This window comes from Dendropsophus ebraccatus, chromosome 10, assembly GCF_027789765.1.
Source record: "Dendropsophus ebraccatus isolate aDenEbr1 chromosome 10, aDenEbr1.pat, whole genome shotgun sequence".
Classification (NCBI taxonomy): domain Eukaryota; kingdom Metazoa; phylum Chordata; class Amphibia; order Anura; family Hylidae; genus Dendropsophus; species Dendropsophus ebraccatus.
Window position 1 is genome coordinate 18,421,067 of NC_091463.1, and position 20,682 is coordinate 18,441,748.

Below are 20,682 nucleotides of genomic sequence, written 5' to 3' on the forward strand. Positions count from 1 at the left end.
GATATATGATGGTGTCATTTTTGGGAAGAATGAAACATGAAGAGGCCTTTTATGTTCATTTTGACTATAAATTTTTTGTATGTTTACATAGTTGACAAAGAGAGAGGATTGTCTATGTAGTTTATATGTAATGCTGGTCATAATGATGGACACACAGTATTTATGACTCCAACCACTCGAGCTCAGGAATTGGAATGAGACACATCTCAACTACTCTAAAAAGTTTTACTTGATTTTTTTTATGCATCTTAATGTAACCAATGGAGTTCAGTTTCAAAGCTAAGCCTCCAATCCTTCAAGAGAATCAAACCAATGGAGAATCTTTCTATACGGTAAGAACATTCACAATACGTTATGGAAATTATGGAAAACATGTATGCAGCTTGGCTGTGGCCTAAATATTGCTATATGGGCTGTAACTAGAATTGTGGAACCAATTCCTCTTCTCACTACGAGAGGGGAACTGGACATTTTGGGACCCCCCAATAAAGCAATACACATTAAAAATTGAATCTACCATCTAAATCATATTCAGTGCCATTGGTGTAGCTGTTATACCCTCCGGTGGCTTGTAACCACCTACTTAGATAATGTTTAATGGAGAGTCCCAAGTTTGCTATTGGTTGAGGAAGGGATTAGGTGACTCCTGAAGATGTAGCATTTACTAGTCGAAAAACCTTTCATAGAGGCTGTGAGATACTTGGGTGAGGATTTTTGGAGGGTAGCGGTGTCACCTGGAAGCTTTTGAGGGCACACAGCCGTGGCAGCAAACGTGGCAATACAGAGGCCGGATGAGGTTGGCGTTATGCCGGAGCCACCTGACTACTGGACACTGAAGACACCTGGGTAGACCCAGAGGCAGAGGTATCCTCATCATCACCCAATGGATTCTTTCCACAGAAGATGAGCTTCATCATGCAGGATCGGAACTAGAGAGAAAAGCAATAACACATGTGACTATCACAGGAATGAAAGGTAGGAGCGTATGTCGGAGAGAGAATATCGTACTGCATAGTCATGGGAGGCAGACGTGGTGCATGACAGGCAACTATTAAATTATGGATTGTTCTGGGGTGGACCAACCCAATGATACCAGTCGATCTGCAGATTAGCACAGGCTCGGATATGCCATCAGGGTAATATGCTTGATCAGTGGGTGGAAAGTGTCCATCATGATTTGAGGTATGATAGGCCTACCATTGGAAGTGTTCTTTGGGACCTCCCCATAACAACTTGGAGAGAAATATATAAAGCTATAAAGATAAACTCACCTGTCTATTCATGAAAATGTAAATAAATGGGTTGTAAACCGTTGAGGCCTTTGAAAATACTGAGGGGATGGAGGCCATACGCAAGTCGAATAATTCTCCACGATGTGTCACAGTCCACAGAGCGAAGGAAGCGTAGGGGAGCCAGCATACTAGAAAACCGGCAACCATGACAATCACCATTCTGGTCACTTCTCGCTCAGCTTTCTGAGTGGTGGCCGACTGTTCCTGTTGCTTAGCAACCTGTCAGGGGTAAAGACAAGGCCATTATTGTCTTGTGTCTTCTCATAGCTGTGAACTGTGAGCTGTGAGGTTTTCTTGAGCTTTGTCACTGATAACCTATCCTCAGGATAGGACATTAATATCTGATCCTGACACCAGGAACCTAATAGCTACGTACATTGTTGTGGTGGCCATGCTAGGCCATGCTGCCTCTAAGCTTCCATTCATTTCAATGTTGTCTGCTATCATCTCTTTTTACTGTATATCTGTATATATGCCGTGGCTATAGCAAACATCTAGACGTGGGAGTGATGTACAGTATCCTCACTGATATTGATGGCCTCCCCTGTGTCCTTCCTGGTAAAACCCCTTTAAGTATACACAAAAGCTACTAGTATAATGTGAGTAGACAACATGATTTTGCATTTCAATTGATGATCGCCTTGGTAGGTCTAGTTCTCTGGTCACACTAAATCATACTTGCCCACCTCTATCCCTCTCAGCTCCTGTCCCACTGATGTCAGGTCTCCTGATGGTCTCCATCCCTTCCCACATCCAAGATATATCATCTCAGCAGGACCTGCCCACTTAGCCAATCACTCACCACAGTGATGTGCTGTCACTGTTTAAGTGGGCAGTTCCTATGAGGCTGAGATATCACAGGAATCAGGAGATACAGGAGACCAGCAGTAGACCAGACAGGTAAGTATAGTTGTTTATTCTGCCCTGCTTTTTTTTTATTTTGCCCAGACTACCCCTTCAATTGGAATGTGTCATCAGAAAAGGACCTTTTGTTTAACTTCATGTTAAAGATTTTTTTAAAGACTTTTTGGTGTTTTTTATATTCTCATCATTAGGTCGAGACTTCTTGTTTTCACTGTATGATAAAGAGGAGGCCACAGAGTATGGTAAGTGTTGTTTCACATTCATGTCAATGGGACAGGTCCTGTCTTTTGTCGTCTGCCTCAGTGGAGCTTGCTGTAAAAGCAGCTCAGGCATGATGGCTGCCATGTGGTAATGTAAAATAAATAAAAATATTACAATTGGAAAGTAGAAACAAATTAGGCTGGGTTCACACTGCGTTTTTGCAATCCATTCAACGTATCCGTTTTTAATTGGTAATTTTAATGGACAGAAAAACGTAGTCAACACTATTTTTGTGTCCGTTAAAAAAAAAAACGCATCCGTAATGGAAGTCAATGGAAAAACGGATCCAAACGGATGACACACAATTGCATCCGTTTTTTCCAGAAAACGTATATGTTAAACAGATTGCAAAAATGCAGTGTGAAACCAGCCTTAGAAAAAAAGAATGTGTTGCAGTCTCTGGCTCTAATCAGTAGAAAATAAAATAAGGTTAGACACCCCCTTTAAATGGAGGAACACTAATAGTGTATGCCAATAGGGCACATGGACAAGAGAGCCCCACCTAGCCTGTGTCTATGTCGTCTATGTCACAGATAGGCCTTTAACTACAAACTCTGCTCCCTCCATTGATATACTTCTACTACTTACAGCATGAAGGGTGAGAAGCAGGCGTCCATAGGAAAACACAATGACTGCCAGAGGGAATCCAAAGCAGAAGCAGAACATAAAGAGTACATAAGATTCATTGTTCCATTTGTTGTTGACAGTATACCAGTCTGGTCCACAGGAACACTGCAGCCCTTCTGGAATGTACCTGCAGACAAATAAAAGGTGTTCAGAGAGGGAGAGAGAGAGAGAAAAGGCTCTATGCCACGGGCCGACGGAGAGAGCAAACAAGCACTATCAGCGCTTGTTTGCTCCTCAATCCCACCTACTGCCGCCGCTATTCCACACGGCAGCAGCGAGCAGGTGAGTCCGGGGGAGGGCCGCGGGGAGCTGCGGGGGGGCTGCCCGGGTTATCGCTAGATCGTACGGGCAGCAAAAGTGGCGGTCTGCTGCCACCACTCCTATTTCTCGAAGCAACGGCAGCAGATCGCTACTATAACAGTCGCTTGTTTCTCAACATGTTTTAAAAACAAGCAACACAATAATCAGCCGACATGAATGATGTCGGCTGATCGTTGCCCTCTATTCCATGGGACGATTATCGTCCGTAACTGCCGATATCAGCCAAATATGGCCGATAATCGTTCCGTGGAATAGGGCCTAGAGAGAGAGAGAGAGAGAGAGGAGAGAAAAGAGAGAGAAAAGAGACAGAGAGGAGAGAGAGCAGAGAGAGACAGAGAGAAGAGAAAGAGAAGAGAAAGACAGAGAGACAGAGAGAAGAGAAAGACAGAGAAGAGAGAGGAAGAACAGAGAGAGAGAGACAACACAGAGTGAGAGAACATAGATAACAGAGAGAGAGGAAGAACAGAGAGAGAAAGAACATAGAAAAGAGAGAGAGATAACATTGAGAACAGAGAGAAAGAGAAGAGAGAGTGAACAGAGAGAACAGAGAGAGAGCTATATTACATTGCATTTTTTGGATATCAATTTTTCTTTGTGGTGGTGTCCATGATCTAATGCATGAGAAAAATCCCTACCTGGAAACTATCAGAAAGCTGCTGTTGACGGATCCTCGTATTCTTTATCCTCGTATTTATGAGTGTTTTAGTATTCTCTATTACACATAGATACTTGTAGACCTGATCTAACCTCATAATAGTCTTCTATTTCCATTGTAGTGATGGGAGAACTACAGGAGCGAACAAAGCAGCTATATATATATATATATATATATATATATATATATATAAAAAATATATATATATATATATATATATATATATATATATATTCTGTATACTAAGTCTCATACCTGCTCCAGCCAAGCAATGGGGGGACAGATGCCACTAAAGAAATAACCCAAGTGAAGATGCAGCCCAAAACCGCATGGCTCTCTCTGAAGGTGAAGCTGCCCATAGGCTTACAGATCACTATGAACCTTTCAAAGGCCACAACAGCCAGAGACCACAGGCTGACCATTCCTAGGAAGTGAAGAAGAAGAAATGAAGAGTCAAGAGTGAAAGGAAAGATCATGTGCCGCCTTCATAAAGCAGATGATTAAACATGTCGGCCTCGAAGGAAAATGTGAATAAGATCCTAAAACACCATAATTATGAATTATGCCCATATAGTGGTGCCATTAATTCACGCTGAGCTGACAGAAGAGATTTACAAAGTTGTTAAGAGATTACACTAAGGCCCTATTAAGAGATTAAGATGCAAAATACATTAATCCATATATGACATGCAAGTTCTTCACACCGACCTGACTAATGATAAGGGGTGAGTAGCTCACTTTAATAAAGGGGGCTGTACAGGATTAGAAAAACATGGCAGCTTTCTCCCATACATGACTGACACTGCAATTTAAAGGGTTTATCCAAGATTAGAAAAAGCACAGCTACTTTCTTGCCAAAACAGCGCCACCCCTGGCCTCTGGTTTTGTGTATTATGCGACCATGTTTTTCTAAGGCTGGGTAACTTACAGACGATAATTGTTCCGTGTAATAGGGCCTTTACTGAGACAGTCACACTTACTAAGACAGAAACTAACTGACACACACATTATTGACACAGACACTTACTGACACACACATTACTGACACACACATTACTGACACAGACACATACTGACACACCCATTTCTGACACACTTACTGACACAGACACTTACTAAGACAGAAACTTACTGACACACACATTACTGACACAGACACATACTGACACACCCATTTCTGACACACTTACTGACACAGACACTTACTAAGACAGAAACTTACTGACACACACATTATTGACACAGACACTTACTGACACACACATTACTGACACACACATTACTGACACAGACACATACTGACACACCCATTTCTGACACACTTACTGACACAGACACTTACTAAGACAGAAACTTACTGACACACACATTATTGACACAGACACTTACTGACACAGACATGATACACACAATGCTGACACAGACACTGACACTTACTGACACACAGAGCACTTACAGCACAGTCTTCTCCCTCTTCCTCTCTGTCGGGCCGATCTCCATTAGCCCGGGTAAGCTCTGTGCTGATGCCAGCCCTGGTCAGGTATACTATTTTATGTCAAACTATGTCATACACATTAGAAAAAAGTTGTCCAAACTTGACTAATGTGTATGGGGGCATCATGACTCTCCCCAACATGGAAGATGTTGGATTTTAACTGCCTGATCCTTTTGTTCTGGGAGAGATAAGCCACCTCCAGAGAAGTCTACCAGTGGCTTACTGCTCCTCTGTCCATTTAAAACATACTTCATGCTCAGCTAACCTGCGGGATGAGGAGCCATAGCTGTCAGCTGAACCGTATAAGCATGGCCAGCTTAGGGTATCTCTCACTCTGACGGGCCCCTTTAAAGGGAAACTCCAGCAAACTTTTTTATGTTTCAAATCAACAAGTGTCACAAAGTTACAGTATATAGATTTGTAATTTACTTCTATTTAAAAATGTCATCTCTTAGTACGTTCTCTATGTATACCCTATACATGGGGGGCTCATCACGTGTAATATCTAGTACTACTGAGCTCTTATGAGGAAGGAGATCCTTCTATCCCAAGGTTCGACTGCAATTCCTGTATCTCCTTGATGTCTTCCCTCTGATCAGCCATTCTGTGAGCCATTTGATGGTTGGAAATCACATACGAGTCGTATAAAGCATCTTGTAGATGCCTTAATTCAAAGGGATCAGTTGTAAGAACACGTGCCCCGTAATACCCTCTGGCAGGTTTACATTAGTGATGCAAATATCCTTATCCACAGGATATCAACAGCACATCGCTGGGGGTCCCCTGTGGAGAAGATGATTAAAGGGATAGCGGCTGCACTTTGTATTGCAGCAAGTCCCATTCAAGTAAACTGTATAAAATTCAGCTACAGAGATTTCCTAGCAAATCCTCAGATTTTGAAAAGACGAAAAAAAAATCTGTTTAAAATTCAGAATTGTGGACTTTGCAGCTGATCTGCAAGAAATCTGCATTTAAATGGGTAATCTGGCCCTGCAGCTCCTGTACAGCTCCGTCCAGTCCCCCAATCTTCTCTCTTCCTTCTGTTTTCAAGAGGAGCCCTTGGGAGCAGGACCTGCTGGCTCAGCCAATCACTGATCGCAGTGATCCTGTCTTGGCCAGTGATTGGCTGAGCTGGTCCTGGGGAGCAGGAAGAAGAGAGGAGATCAGAGGACCACACAGCACCAAATGGGAGCTGTAGGGGGGCTAGGTAAGTATGTTTTTTTCTATTCTGTAAGGGGCCCAGCACAACATCAACTTTAGCCTAGAGCCGGAATACCCCTTGTGTTATGTATTTCAGCATCTCTATTAAAGTCATTGCGGATTTACCCTTAGGGGTACGTAAGGGGATTGATAGAAAATCACATACGCCTCAGGAGCTACTGACTGAAACATTACAGCAAATGTCCGAGGAACAAGGAATCTACCATGTTGGGTTTCAAAATCCAATTCTTTGTACCCAAGGAAGATAAGCCTTTGCTTGATATAAAAAAACAAATGTAGGCTCATGGAGCAACAGACAAGGTTCTAGATAAGGATTCTTACCTCCCAGTGTGGCTGCGAAACCTTCCACTTTGCAGGCCAATGGTCCCATGGCGAAGTACATTTGAGAGAAGCTGTAAAAGGCAGTGGTGGAGCCCAAGCAGATGACCACGAGGTTGGCGACGGCCAGATTTACCAAGATATAGTTGAGGTGAGATCGCAGCTTCTTGTACTTGACAGTGCAGATGACGGTCAGCAGGTTGAGGGGAAAGCCAAAAATGATGGTGAACAACATGAAGGCCGACATGCTCATGAAGATACCCGGGGTCCCCAGATGCGTTTGGGGTACCAGAAATGGGCTTAAAGAAGTAATGTTAGTGGTTTCCAGAGGAATGGGGATGTAGAACTCATCTGGCATCTCCATCCTCATATCTGGACGGCCTTTGCTCATTTTGGAACTTAGGGGATTGTCAAGGACAATGAAGAAGAGATGACTACAAGCTCATACAGGAGAAACCCGTCGATCTGCAATTGCTGGTGGCCCCCCGGTATAGAGCCTATCCCCTACAGTACAGTGCAGTGAACCTGGAGCGTCTTTTATAGCCAAGCAAGAAAAGGTCTGGCACAGACCCCAATTTTTCTTTTCTTTATAATCTTACTTAAGAACAAAAAGCTGGGCTTAGTCATGTTATACAGCCATCATGGTGGACTTGCTTGGGAAGGTGGTAAGGGATAATCTCCAAGGCAATCTCCTTTACTATCACCTAATGCAGACGGACGGTATTAATCTAGTGGTTTAAGATACTTATTACGACTGCTGGCACACCTTTCTATACCCTAACAGAATGTCAAGTATACGTGTCATCATAAAGCTTCATAAACATTACTGAAATAGTATACAACTATGTGGGGCAAAGCTAGGCCAAACACAAGCCTAAACAGTAGAGTACAAAACACTTATAAGACAATAAGCTACTAATATAAAACAAAATCCAATCTTTTTATGCTTTAATCATTGGTCAGTAGGGAGACCACTCAGAAACACTCCCCATTAAGAGCAGCGGTGCCCTCCTCTAAAATTCAAAGACTTATCCTTTGATTTTTCCCCATAGAAAACTAAGTATGGATGACTGGGCCATCTAGGCCTTCATTGGATGCTAAAAATAATTCCAGGTTAGAAAAAGTTCCCAAATCTGTGCAGTTGCTCCATATGGATAATGACCCTGCAGGCTATTAAAGATTTCACAGATTAGCTTTAATAAGCACTGTCATTCTAACTAACTTTGCATAAGGCAATAGCTCAAGCAGACATACAGTAAGAAAATAATAATAGTTAAACCTAATATATCTTATCAGAAAAAAATTGTTAAAACTAAAATATCTTATCAGAAAAAAAAATGTTTTTTTTTTCTCTTCTTATCAGGCATTTTGCTGCTCTTCCCAAACTTCTATTCTCCTGCATAGATAATACTGTCTTATTTGGAGATGTTTAATCTGCTCAACAAGGGACTGGGTTACATGCTGCCAAAACAAGTCTATGGAGACTACTTATGCTAGGAAGGAACGGGTGAGGTAAAGCCCTTTCAACAGAACCAGAATCAAACAGAGAGTGCAAAGAGACTACACAGGGGCTTCAGGGCGTTTAATAGGGTCTGATTATTGACCAAATGAACATTTTTTTCCTGGACAGTTCATTCTTAATAATTGACCCATGTAAAAGGGCCTCCTATCAGTGCAGCCTTTTGTTTTATGATTTTACTTCTCTGACCTCTAACCTGTGTGGCACCTCTGCTCCAGACTTGAAGGTGAGCGGGTCCCAGGGCCTTTGGGGTCCCCCGATTTATGAGCCAGGTAGCAGCTGCGCATCCGTGATTCTTATAGCTACATCACTGGGTTTACTATAGAGCTAAATAGGAAGCAAGATCTCCTCTTGTGTGTGTTGTAGAACTATAAACTACGATTATAGAAGATGCTTCTAGGGACACAGTCTTACAGATTTAGTCATTTACCTAGTGCCACAAGATCACATAGCACCCAGATTATAATGAAGTCTTTAAAGGGGTTATCCAGCGCTACAAAAACATGGCCACTTTTCCCCCTCTTGTCTCCAGATTGGGTGGGGTAAGAAACTCAGCTACACTGAAGTAAATGGAGCTTAATTGCAAACCGCACCTGAACTGAAGACAAGAGGGGCCAGGTTTTTGTAGCGCTAGATAACCCCTTTATAGCTTCTTCCACAACATGATTCCTTACATTAACACTAGGTGGCGCCATAGGCTTACATAAATGAGCAATTGGTTGCATTATGTTAATCTGTAAAAAATAAAAATAAAACATGCTGCAACAACCGCTAAACATTACCTTTTTATGTTAAAAGCTACATCTACGTATATTTTCTACTGACAATAATATAAAGCACATACAGGAGTGATCGCTTAGGAAAAAACAAGCCATAAAGCCATTAATGATCGAATTCGAACGATAATTGTACGTGTAAACGCGGCGAACGATCGAAAAATCGTTCATTTTGATCTTTTAACATGTTCTTAAATCGACGTTCGCAAAAAAATCGCAGATCGTTCCGTGTAAACAGTCGTTCACTTATTTTACCTATGTGTGAGATAGGCTTAAGCGATCGCAAAATGAATTTTCTGTATGATATATTGTTCCATCTAAATGCTGATCATTATAAAAAAAAAATCGTTACTTCGAAATCGTTAAACGTACGATCGGGCGAATTATCGCTCCGTGTAGATGTAGCATATAGGTGCGAATTTGCGCGATAACGATCGAATTCGAATGATAATCGTACGTGTAAACGCAGCGAACGATCAAACGGCGAACGAGAAATCGTTCTTTTTGATCTTTCAACATGTCATCAAATCGTCGTTCGTAAAAAATTCGCAGATCGTTCCGTGTGAACAGTCGTTCGCCGATTTAATCAATGTGTGAGATAGGCTTAAGCGATCGCAAAACAATTTACTGTACGATATATCGTACCGTCTAAACGCTGATCGTTATGGAAAAAAAATCGTTACTCCGACATCGTTAATCGTACGATCGGGCCAATTATCGTTTCATATAAACGCACCTTCAGGCCTTTAGATACGGCCTTTAGTCTCAGCTTGAGGCCCCTTCACACGTTATTTCTTTTCAGGAAATCTGGCTAAATTTCTGGACCCATAGGATTCTATTGGGTATAGATAACCTTCAGGTAGCCCTGGAAAATATAGGACATGTCCTAGAATCCTATGGGGGCATCCAGAATTCCAGACAACTCTGGATGCATACCATGGCAGCCAGGGCCAGCACTAGGTGTAGTACTGCCAGGTGCTGATGCTGCCCCTTTAAATCATGATAAATGAAGCGTGGGAGGAGGCCCCAATAGAGATACACCCCTGCTCAGGAGTTCCTATGGGTCCATTTTACATGTGGTTGATCATTGGGAAACCTTTTCTAAGCTACATTATAAAAGAAAATGCAATGAAAGTCAATTGAGGGGGATACGGCTGGTGTACGCCACGGAAGAGGGGTGAATCTGCTCCTTTTCCGTGGCATACGCTGGGGGCACACATTGATAAGTGAGCCCCATGGTGAGGAATCCATTGCTATAGTTATTATTTTAAAGGGGTTGTCCGGCGATAAAAAATTATTCACAGAATAACACACATTACAAAGTTATACAACTTTGTAATGTATGTTATGTCTGTGAATGGCCCCCTTCCCCGTGTCCCACCACCCCCACCCGTGTACCCGGAAGTGTGGTGCGCTATACATTACCTGTCACGTGCCGACCACGGTCTCCGATCCTCAGCAGTGACGTCTTCTTCGGGAGGCCGGCGGATCTTCCCGAGTGCCGGCCTCCCGAAGAAGACGTCACTGCTGAGGATCGGAGACCGTGGACGACACGAGATGCGGTGAGTATAATGCACCACACTTCCGGGTCTAGAGTGGGTGGGGGGAAACACGGGGAAGGGGGCCATTCACAGACATAACACACATTACAAAGTTGTATAACTTTGTAATGTGTGTTATTCTGTGAATAATTTTTTATCGCCGGACAACCCCTTTAACATTTTGAACTCATTTATATGTTTTATATTCTCGCCATCAAAGTCTGTCTGAATCTTTCCTAAATGAAGCCGGAGCCATAGACGTTAGATAGCGCTGGCTCCCTGCTTATTCCAGCGTTCCTCTGCTTTGTCTTGTCTATTTCCATGAGGTCTTGAAAACTGTGTTCTCAGCGCTCTGGTGTCCTGCTTTTAGTTGGCAATGAAAATGATAATCACCCTAAGCTCCTGCCTCTGATTTAGAAGCTTGTCTCAGATCCCAAGGTGAATCTGTGTCACCGCCACATCCACATGCCCTTTTCCGGCCTCCACTTTCTTCTCACCATATGTATGTAAATGAGTCACCATTCATGTATCATTAAAGGGAAATCCTAAAGCGGATCTTACAAATACCCCTTTATTTCCTTAGTGCATTTCACACGAATGGTCAAGTATAGGTCAAGTGATCTAACAATACGTAGGCTTACACATACAAATACAGTATAACTTCTGGCCACAACTTAAAGGGTTAAAGGAGAAGTCCGGCCAGGGTGTGTGGAATCATCATGGGCAGGGGGTGGGGGAAAGTGAAAAAGAGACTATGCTTACCTGTCTCCGTGCCTATGTTTTGCCACATAACCGGGCTCTCATACCCCACCGGGTGTCATTATCTCATTACCCGAGTTGCAGGTACGTCATGAAATGTCACAAGTGGGTGGGATTTAGCCCGCTCAGCCAATCAGTAACTGCAGCAGTGTCAAACCCCAGTAACTGACTGGCCGAGCAGCCGTCAACTGGCTCGTGATGTAGCCCCAGGGGAGCTGAGAAGACAGCAGGCTAAGGTTCAGGAGCGGGGAGCAGCGCTGCACGGGCGCCAGGTCAGGTGACAACTTTTTTATGCTTCCCCACCCCCTGCCAGAAATTTTTTTTTTGCCTACCCCCAGACTCCCCCTCTAATTCATCTTGGATGTCTGACTAGTCAGGATCTGTCAGTTATCTCTCCTGACCGGTTTCCGTCCTCTCCATATACAGGAACAAACAAGCATTCCTGTGCCAGAGAGCTCTGACTGTGGCTTATCTCTCCCAAAACAAAGGAGAAAATCACTGCCCCTATATTCACTGACATCATCTGTCGCTGAATGGTTGGGCGAGCCCCATACACATTATTTTGATTGTTGCGGTGGGTGGGGCCAAACAAGGTATAAGGTGTATGGGCACCTCAACCTGCACCAGATTGCCTCTGACCATTTATTGAAAATGTGAAAGAGCCCCCATCGTAATAAAGAGCCCCCATTTGTATTATTTATTAAAGAAAATGTATACTTTTTTTTACATTGAGTAACAACAGTAAGGAGCCGTGTGGCTCTCTGCTACCACCAATGTCTGTGTTGAGAAGTGCAGGGCTGTTCAAGCCCCGGTCTCAGCATGGTCACATGAGCCTCTATTTTATGCATGTTAGCATTAGAATAAATCAGGGGTAGGGAACCTTTTTGGCTGAGAGAGCAATGAACCCCAACTTTTAAAAATGTAATTCCGCGAGAGCCATACAATCTGAATATAACTAACTTGAAGTTAATGTCTGTATTTTATGTAAGACCAACACTTTTGAAGTCCAAAAAGTCTCTGAATCCTTTTTAAAAACATTATTATGCTGCTGCTGCTGCTACTAATGAAGAATAAAGCACTTCTTACCATTAATATGGCTGGTGCTGCATGGTTTTGCTGATGGCTTTGTAGTTCCCCCAAACACACACCACTACACCAAACACCACACACAAACACACACACTACCCCACCTGACCCCCACACACACTTCCCCACCTGACCCCCCCCACACACTACCGCCCCTGACCCCCCACACACACTACCCCACCTGACCCCCCACACACACACACACTACCCCACCTGACCCCCCACACTACCCAACCTGACCCCCACACACTACCCTACCTGATCCCCCACACACTACCCCACCTGACCCCCACACACACTACCCCACCTGACCCCCCACACACTACCGCACCTGACCCCCCACACACTCACACTACCCCACCTGACCCCCCCCCACACACTTACACTACCCCACCTGACCCCCCACACTACCCAACCTGACCCCCACACACTACCCCGCCTGACCCCCCACACACTACCCCACCTGATCCCCACACACACTACTGCACCTGACCCCCCACACACACACACACTACCCCACCTGACCCCACACACACTACCCTACCTGATCCCCCACACACTACCCTGCCTGACCCCCCACACACTACCCCACCTGATCCCCACACACTACCCTACTTGATCCCTCACACACACTACCCCACCTGACCCCCCCACACACACTACCCCACCTGACCCCCCAAACACACTACCCCACCTGATCCCCCACACACACTACCCCACCTGATCCCCCCACACACACTACCCCACCTGATCCCCACACACACACTACCCCACCTGACCCCCACACACTACCCTACCTTATTACACACACACACTACCCCACCTGTCCCACACACACACACTACCCCACCTGTCCCCCACACACACTACCCCACCTGTCCCCCCCACACACAGTACCGCACCTGACCCCCAAACAATACCCCACCTGATCCCCACACACACTACCCTACCTGACCCCACACACACACTACCCCACCTGACTCCCACTCACTACCCTACCTGATCCACACACACACTATCCCACCTGACCCCCCTAAACACCACCCCACCTGACCCCCACACACTACCCTTCCTTATCACACACACACTACCCCACCTGACCCACACACACACTACCCCACCTGACCCACACACACACTACCCCACCTTACCCCCCCACACACTGCCCCACCTGACCCCCCCCACACACGCTACCCCACCTGACCCCGCCACACACTACCCTACCTGATCCTCCCCCCACAATACCCCACCTGACCCCCCCACACACACTACCCCACCTGACCCCCACACACACACTACCCCACCTGACTTCCACACACACTACCCTACCTCATCCCCCCCACACACTAACTCACCTGACCCCCCCACACACTGACCCCCCCACTACCCCACCTGACCCCCCCCACTACCGCACCTGACCCTGCACACACACACTACCCCACCTGACCCCCCACATACACTACCCCACTTGACCCCCCACATACACTACCCCACCTGACCCCCCACATACACTACCCCACCTGACCCCCCAAACACACTACCCCACCTAACCCTCAAACACACTACCCCACCTGACCCCCATGTTAGCATTAGAATAAATCAGGGGTCTCTGAATCCTTTTTAAAAACGTTATTATGCTGCTACCAATGAAGAATAAAGCACTTCTTACCATTAATATGGCTAGTGCTGCATGGTTTTGCTGATGGCTTTGTAGTTCCCCCCCCCACACACACACACACCACTACACCTGACCCCCCCCACCACACACACACACACTAACCCACCACCCACACCACCCCACCTACCCCCCCCACACACACACACACTACCCCAGCTGACCCCACACACACTACCTGACCTGACCCCCACACACACTACCCCACCTGACCCCCCCACACACTACCGGACCTGACCCCCCTACACACTGCCCCACCTGACCCCCCACACACACTACCCTACCTGATCCCCCCCACACACTACCGTACCTGACCCCCAACACACTATTCTATCTGACCCCCCCCCACACACACTACCCCACCAGAACCCCCACACACACACTACCCCACCTGACTCCCCACACACACACTACTCCCACTTCGCCCCCTACACAAACACACTACCCCACCTGACCCCCCAAACACACTACCTAAGCCACCTGACCTCCATAAACATACACTAGCCCACCTAACAGATGAGAGGATGGGGAGTTCGGCTGCCAGGAAAGATGGGTGAACCCCCCCCCCCACACACACTCAGACACTATAACACCTGAACCTCACCACCACCACACACATACACTACCTCACCTGAGAAATGGGAAACAGGAGCTCCGTGTTGATTGGAGAAGCACGTCCGGGCGCTCCGTGGGGCGGGTGGTACTGTCTTTGCGGAGCCAGCAGGCTGTTGAAATGAGGCGGGCTGCAATCCAGATGCGGCCATCAAAAGAGCCACATCTGGCTCGCGAGCCATAGGTTCCTGACCCCTGAAACAAATGTAACACTTAGGGAGGCTGTCTGTGGTAAGAGCATGAGATAGCTGCTCATTCTGCTACACTGTGCTGTGGCTGCAGAGCTCCTGACACAGACAGCTTCCCCAAGTGTTACATATAGTCTAAGGCCTGTTCCCACTGAGCAAAACTAGCGGAATTCCGCGGCGGAATGCCGTTAGCCTCCCGCTCATAATGGGAGTCTATGGGAGGCGCGCGCTCCTGCCCTGTCCGCGCTGAAGAATGAACATGTTCATAATTTTGCTCAGTGGGAACAGGGCCTACATGTATAAAATAGATATAGGGGCGGCTCATTAGACTGTGCTGGGACCAGGGATTGCACAACCCTGCACTTCCCAAAAGAGATGCTGCTCCTTATCGGAAAAGGATGTGTAAAGAAAAAAGTAACCATTCCGTATGTAATGTATTAATAAAAAATAAATACCAAAGATATTTAACTCTATGGAGTACCCTTTAAGTAAGAGTGGCGTATAAGTATGTTGGTCTTAAATAAAGCTTCGCCATCGGTTTCCCGGACAGATTTGTTAGGAGGCGCACGCCTCTTGGTAAATCTGTTTGGCCCTGTGCCTGGTGCACATCTATGCCATGGTTTATTACGCCTGTGAGGCGGCGTAAATCATGATAAATCAGACACGGGAACAGGCCACACCTCCCCCCCGCCTTGACACTCCCACCGCCTGCCCAGCAGGAGACGGGATACTGCTGGCATACACCACAGAAAAGGGGAGAATTTGCCCTTTTTACGTGGTGTACGGCAGGGGCGCATGTTGATAAATGTTCCCCTTACACCCCAGCCAATCAAAACTATTGACTATCTCTCTGACATGTCAACATTTTTTTTTTTTGCTGTTAAATTTGATTGGTTGCCATAAGCAACAATGGCACTTTTCCTTTGCATTGGTTTTGCCCCATGTACCCCAGGATTTAAAGGGCTTATTCAGCGCTACAAAAGCATGGCCACTTTCTTCAAGACACAGCACCACTCTTGTCCCCAGTTCAGGTGTGGTTTGCTCCTTTCACTTCAATGGAACAAAAATTACAAAACCTTCACCCAAACTGGAGACAAGAGGGATGCTGTCTCTGGAAGAAAGTGGCCATGTTTTTGTAGCACTGGATAACCCCTTTAAAGGGATACTTCAGCCAGGGTGCTTCTATACACCATCGCCAGGGAGGAGTGAAAACAACTACATCTACTTACCTCCCTGGCTCCAGCACTGCGGCTTGCATCCAGCTGCTCAGATCCTCGGCCACTTCCTGGTTTGAGGCGGTGATTGAGACATTGGCAGGCCCACTCAGCCATTGAGCGGCCGTCATGGGGTCCCACCTCTGCTTCTGAATGGCTGAGTGATTCTGAGACACGTCATGTCTCAAACTCCATATCAGACCAGAAAGCTGTGAAGGGTCTCACTACTAAGCAATACACGAGGGTACATGTAAAAACAAAAATGGAACATTTAATTATATTATTTGTTTATATATTTATTTATTTACAAGAATTATAGTCATGTAATATTATTATTCAAATCAGCAGATACAGAAATTAAAAAAAAAAAACACACATGTAACATAACAAAAAATCAATACTTACCTTGCAGAGTCCAAAAGGGACGTACAAGCCGAGGCATAATGGTGTTTGCAAGAGAAAATGCAATGTGTGCAACCAGCCTTAAAGATCCACTAAAATCTGCCAAAAAATCTGGCCCAGGAATCCAGCCTAGTACAGGAGTCTTTGGTTCAGTAATCAGGCTATTGTGGAATTACATTATAATATATTATTATATAATATAATATGTGTGCATTATATAGTGTAATAGAAGAATTATATAATATGTGTACATTATATAGTGTAATAGAATGATTATATTATATGTGTACATTATATAGTGTAATAGAATTATATTATATTATGTGTACATTATATAGTGTAATAGAAGACTTATATTATAATATGTGTACATTATATAGTGTAATAGAATTATATTATATTATGTGTACATTATATAGTGTAATAGAAGAATAATATAATACGTGTACATTATATAGTGTAATAGAAGAATATTATAATACGTGCACATTATGTAGTGTAATAGAAGAATTATATTATATGTGTACATTATATAGTGTAATAGAATAATTATATTATATGTGTACATTATATAGTGTAATAGAAGAATATTATAATACATGCACATTATATAGTGTAATAGAAGAATATTATAATACGTGCACATTATATAGTGTAATAGAAGAATATTATAATACGTGCACATTATATAGTGTAATAGAAGAATTATATTATAATATGTGTACATTATATAGTGTAATAGAAGACTTATATTATAATACGTGTACATTATATAGTGTAATAGAAGAATTATATTATAATATGTGTACATTATATAGTGTAATAGAAGAATATTATAATACGTGCACATTATATAGTGTAATAGAAGAATTATATTATGTGTACATTATATAGTGTAATAGAAGAATAATATTATAATACGTGTACATTATATAGTGTAATAGAAGAATAATATTATAATACGTGCACATTATATAGTGTAATAGAAGAATAATATTATAATACGTGTACATTATATAGTGTAATAGAAGAATAATATTATAATACGTGTACATTATATAGTGTAATAGAAGAATAATATTATAATACGTGTACATTATATAGTGTAATAGAAGAATAATATTATAATACGTGTACATTATATAGTGTAATAGAAGAATAATATTATAATACGTGTACATTATATAGTGTAAGAAGAATATTATAATACGTGCACATTATATAGTGTAATAGAAGAATTATATTATAATACATGTACATTATATAGTGTAATAGAAGAATATTATAATACGTGCACATTATATAGTGTAATAGAAGAATTATATTATGTGTACATTATGTAGTGTAATAGAAGAATAATATTATAATACGTGCACATTATATAGTGTAATAGAAGATATAAAATATATATTATGACACATACACATTCATACTACTTCTGCTACAAACCATTCAGCTTTCCCTTCATTATTGCCTTTTTTCTAGAAAGCTTCTGAAAGTGAAAGCAAAGCAATGATTGGCTCTTCTAGCACAGAACACTTGACATGAAGTCTTGGTTGTTATAGCTACAAAAAAAAAAAAAAAATATTACACAATCATAATACATAACACAGCAATATAAATTCTGGAGACGGGATGTGGCACAGGCTATCCGAATCTTCTCTTGTATACACATGTTGGATTTGCCTAAGGCCTTTTTTCGCCTTTACAGTTTTCTTTTTATGGGTCTGTTCACACATACCTTATAACAGTGGATCCCAGAGGAGAACATCTTATAAATTCTACGCCTTCAGTATGATAGTATGCTAAATAAAAATCAAAAATCAAGGACCCCCCCCCCACACACACACACACACACACACCAAAAAACCCCAAACACACTTAGGGTGCGTGCACACTACGGAATTCCCGCGTATGACCCGCGACGGATTCCGTCGCTTGTACCCGCACACGACATCGCGCATCTCCGCCCGTGCCATAAACACTATTCTATGCACGGCCAGATTCCGCATTCCGCCGAAAGGATTCGCTGCGGGTCATACGCGGGAATTCCGTAGTGTGCACCCACCCTTAGGGTGCCTTCACGCGTAACGGATCCGCAGCGGATTTCACGCTGCGAATTAGCAGCGAGATCCACTGCGGATCCCTGCCCTGTACACTATATGGGCAGACAAACTCGCAGTGGGATGGACATCCCACTGTATGTCAGCAGCCCGTCCTGTTAACCCCCCGGCTGCCGGAGCCTATACATCCCCTGGTCCCCGATCCGGCTTGTTTCGGGGCTCCCAGCGTCTTCAAGTCCCAATCAAAGCGCTGTGGCGGGGGAACCGCACTGATTGGTCGAGCGGGAACCCCCGAAGCAAGCCTGAGCTGGGAGAAGGTGATGTATATGCTCCGGCGGCGGGGGGTTAACGGGACGAGCTTCTGACATACTTACAGCAGCATGTCCATCCTGCTGCGAGTTTGTCTGCCCGTATAGTGTACAGGGCAGGGATCCACAGCAGATGTCACTGTGAATTCGCAGTGTGAAATCCGCTGCGGATCAGTTACGTGTGAAGGTACCCGAAGAATATGTTACCACAACTTCTTTTTTCCCCAGCTGTTTATGGCCGCCTTTTTTGATGGCCATCATTTTGGTGCCAAAATACTGCCACATTACTGCAAATTATATCTGTTATTGCCAAAAGGGCGACTGTAAAGTGGCCAAAATATACGATGGTATAGAACAATGGTAGAAAGACAGCCGTCATTTTACCATTGTGGTAACATAGCCTAAAAGTGAGAGTAAAAAACATCATTGCTTTTTGCCAGTTTGGCAAAATCACAGCAGCCTATGCAATTGGTGTTCTGTTTTTTTAAAAGCCAGAGATAAAATGCCGGAAATATATTGCCTATAGTAAATTAAAGGAGAAAATGGGGAAAAAACTGCCACAAAAAAAAAAAAAAAGTAGAAGGTAAAAATGCTGGCAGTTTTTTGGGGTGTTTTTGTGGCCTTGCTCAGGCAAAAAAAAAAAAGTGTTTTTAGGCTGTGTTCCCACTATAGGATTTAAGCTGGTTTTACATTGGCCAAAATTGTTGTAAAAAAAAACAAAACACGCCATGGCGTGTTTTTTTTTGTTTTTTTTAAGCAAAAACGTCGCAGACAGATGTTAGCTGTAAGTTAATGGAATTTTATTAAATGTTTTTTTTTTCTGCAAACATTTTTCTCCTATAGAATTCAATGGTATCCTTCTGTTCATCTCAAAAACGCCAGAAAAAAAACACCAAGAAAATCTATGGCAGCTTTTCTGGTATTTTTTGAAAGCCAGAAAAATGCAACACAAAAGCTGTGTCTGTGAAGTTTTTCTGAAAGCCACAGGGGAAAAAAACCCCACCAAAAATAAACAATCCCCTTCCACCTAAATCGTCCTATCTGCCCATAGCATAGTGTTTAGTAAATAAAAAAAAATTAAAAACAACTAAAAAAAAGAAATGTTAGATGTTAGATGGTGGAAGTCAATAGGGAACGCATATATACAGTTCTTTTTACTTTCTTGCAATTTTTTTTTTTTTTTAAAGATAAATAAATAAAGAACGTTTTAAAAAAAAAAAAATTTGCGGCATTTTATATTCTGTAATAGGAATCCTTGAATGAAATGATCAAAGAATCAAATGACAAAAATGCCACACCAAAAAAAAAGCGATGATACCTCACTTTTATGTGTACAGCTCCCACGCAGACTAATGTGCTACAGATTACAAACATTTGAATGTACTTTCGAAACAAAATTGCGATGTGTTTGTGCTCTATAGCTATGGAGACACATGGGCCTGCGTGAAAGCTGTGTACACAAAACGGTAGGACTGATACTATATG

The 20,682-nt window shown here is 43.4% G+C and overlaps 1 protein-coding gene across 1 annotated transcript; it reads right to left on the reverse strand.

Moving 5' to 3' along the window:
• Positions 1-336: 336 nt before the first annotated feature.
• On the reverse strand, positions 337-7,445 carry LOC138802518 (blue-sensitive opsin-like). The gene is made up of 5 exons (XM_069985926.1): positions 7,058-7,445; positions 4,276-4,444; positions 3,006-3,171; positions 1,272-1,511; positions 337-929 (listed from the first exon to the last, which is right to left on the reverse strand). Exons 1-5 carry the CDS (start codon positions 7,443-7,445, stop codon positions 804-806), a joined length of 1,089 nt encoding a protein of 362 aa, XP_069842027.1. The 3' UTR covers positions 337-803.
• Positions 7,446-20,682: the final 13,237 nt, after the last annotated feature.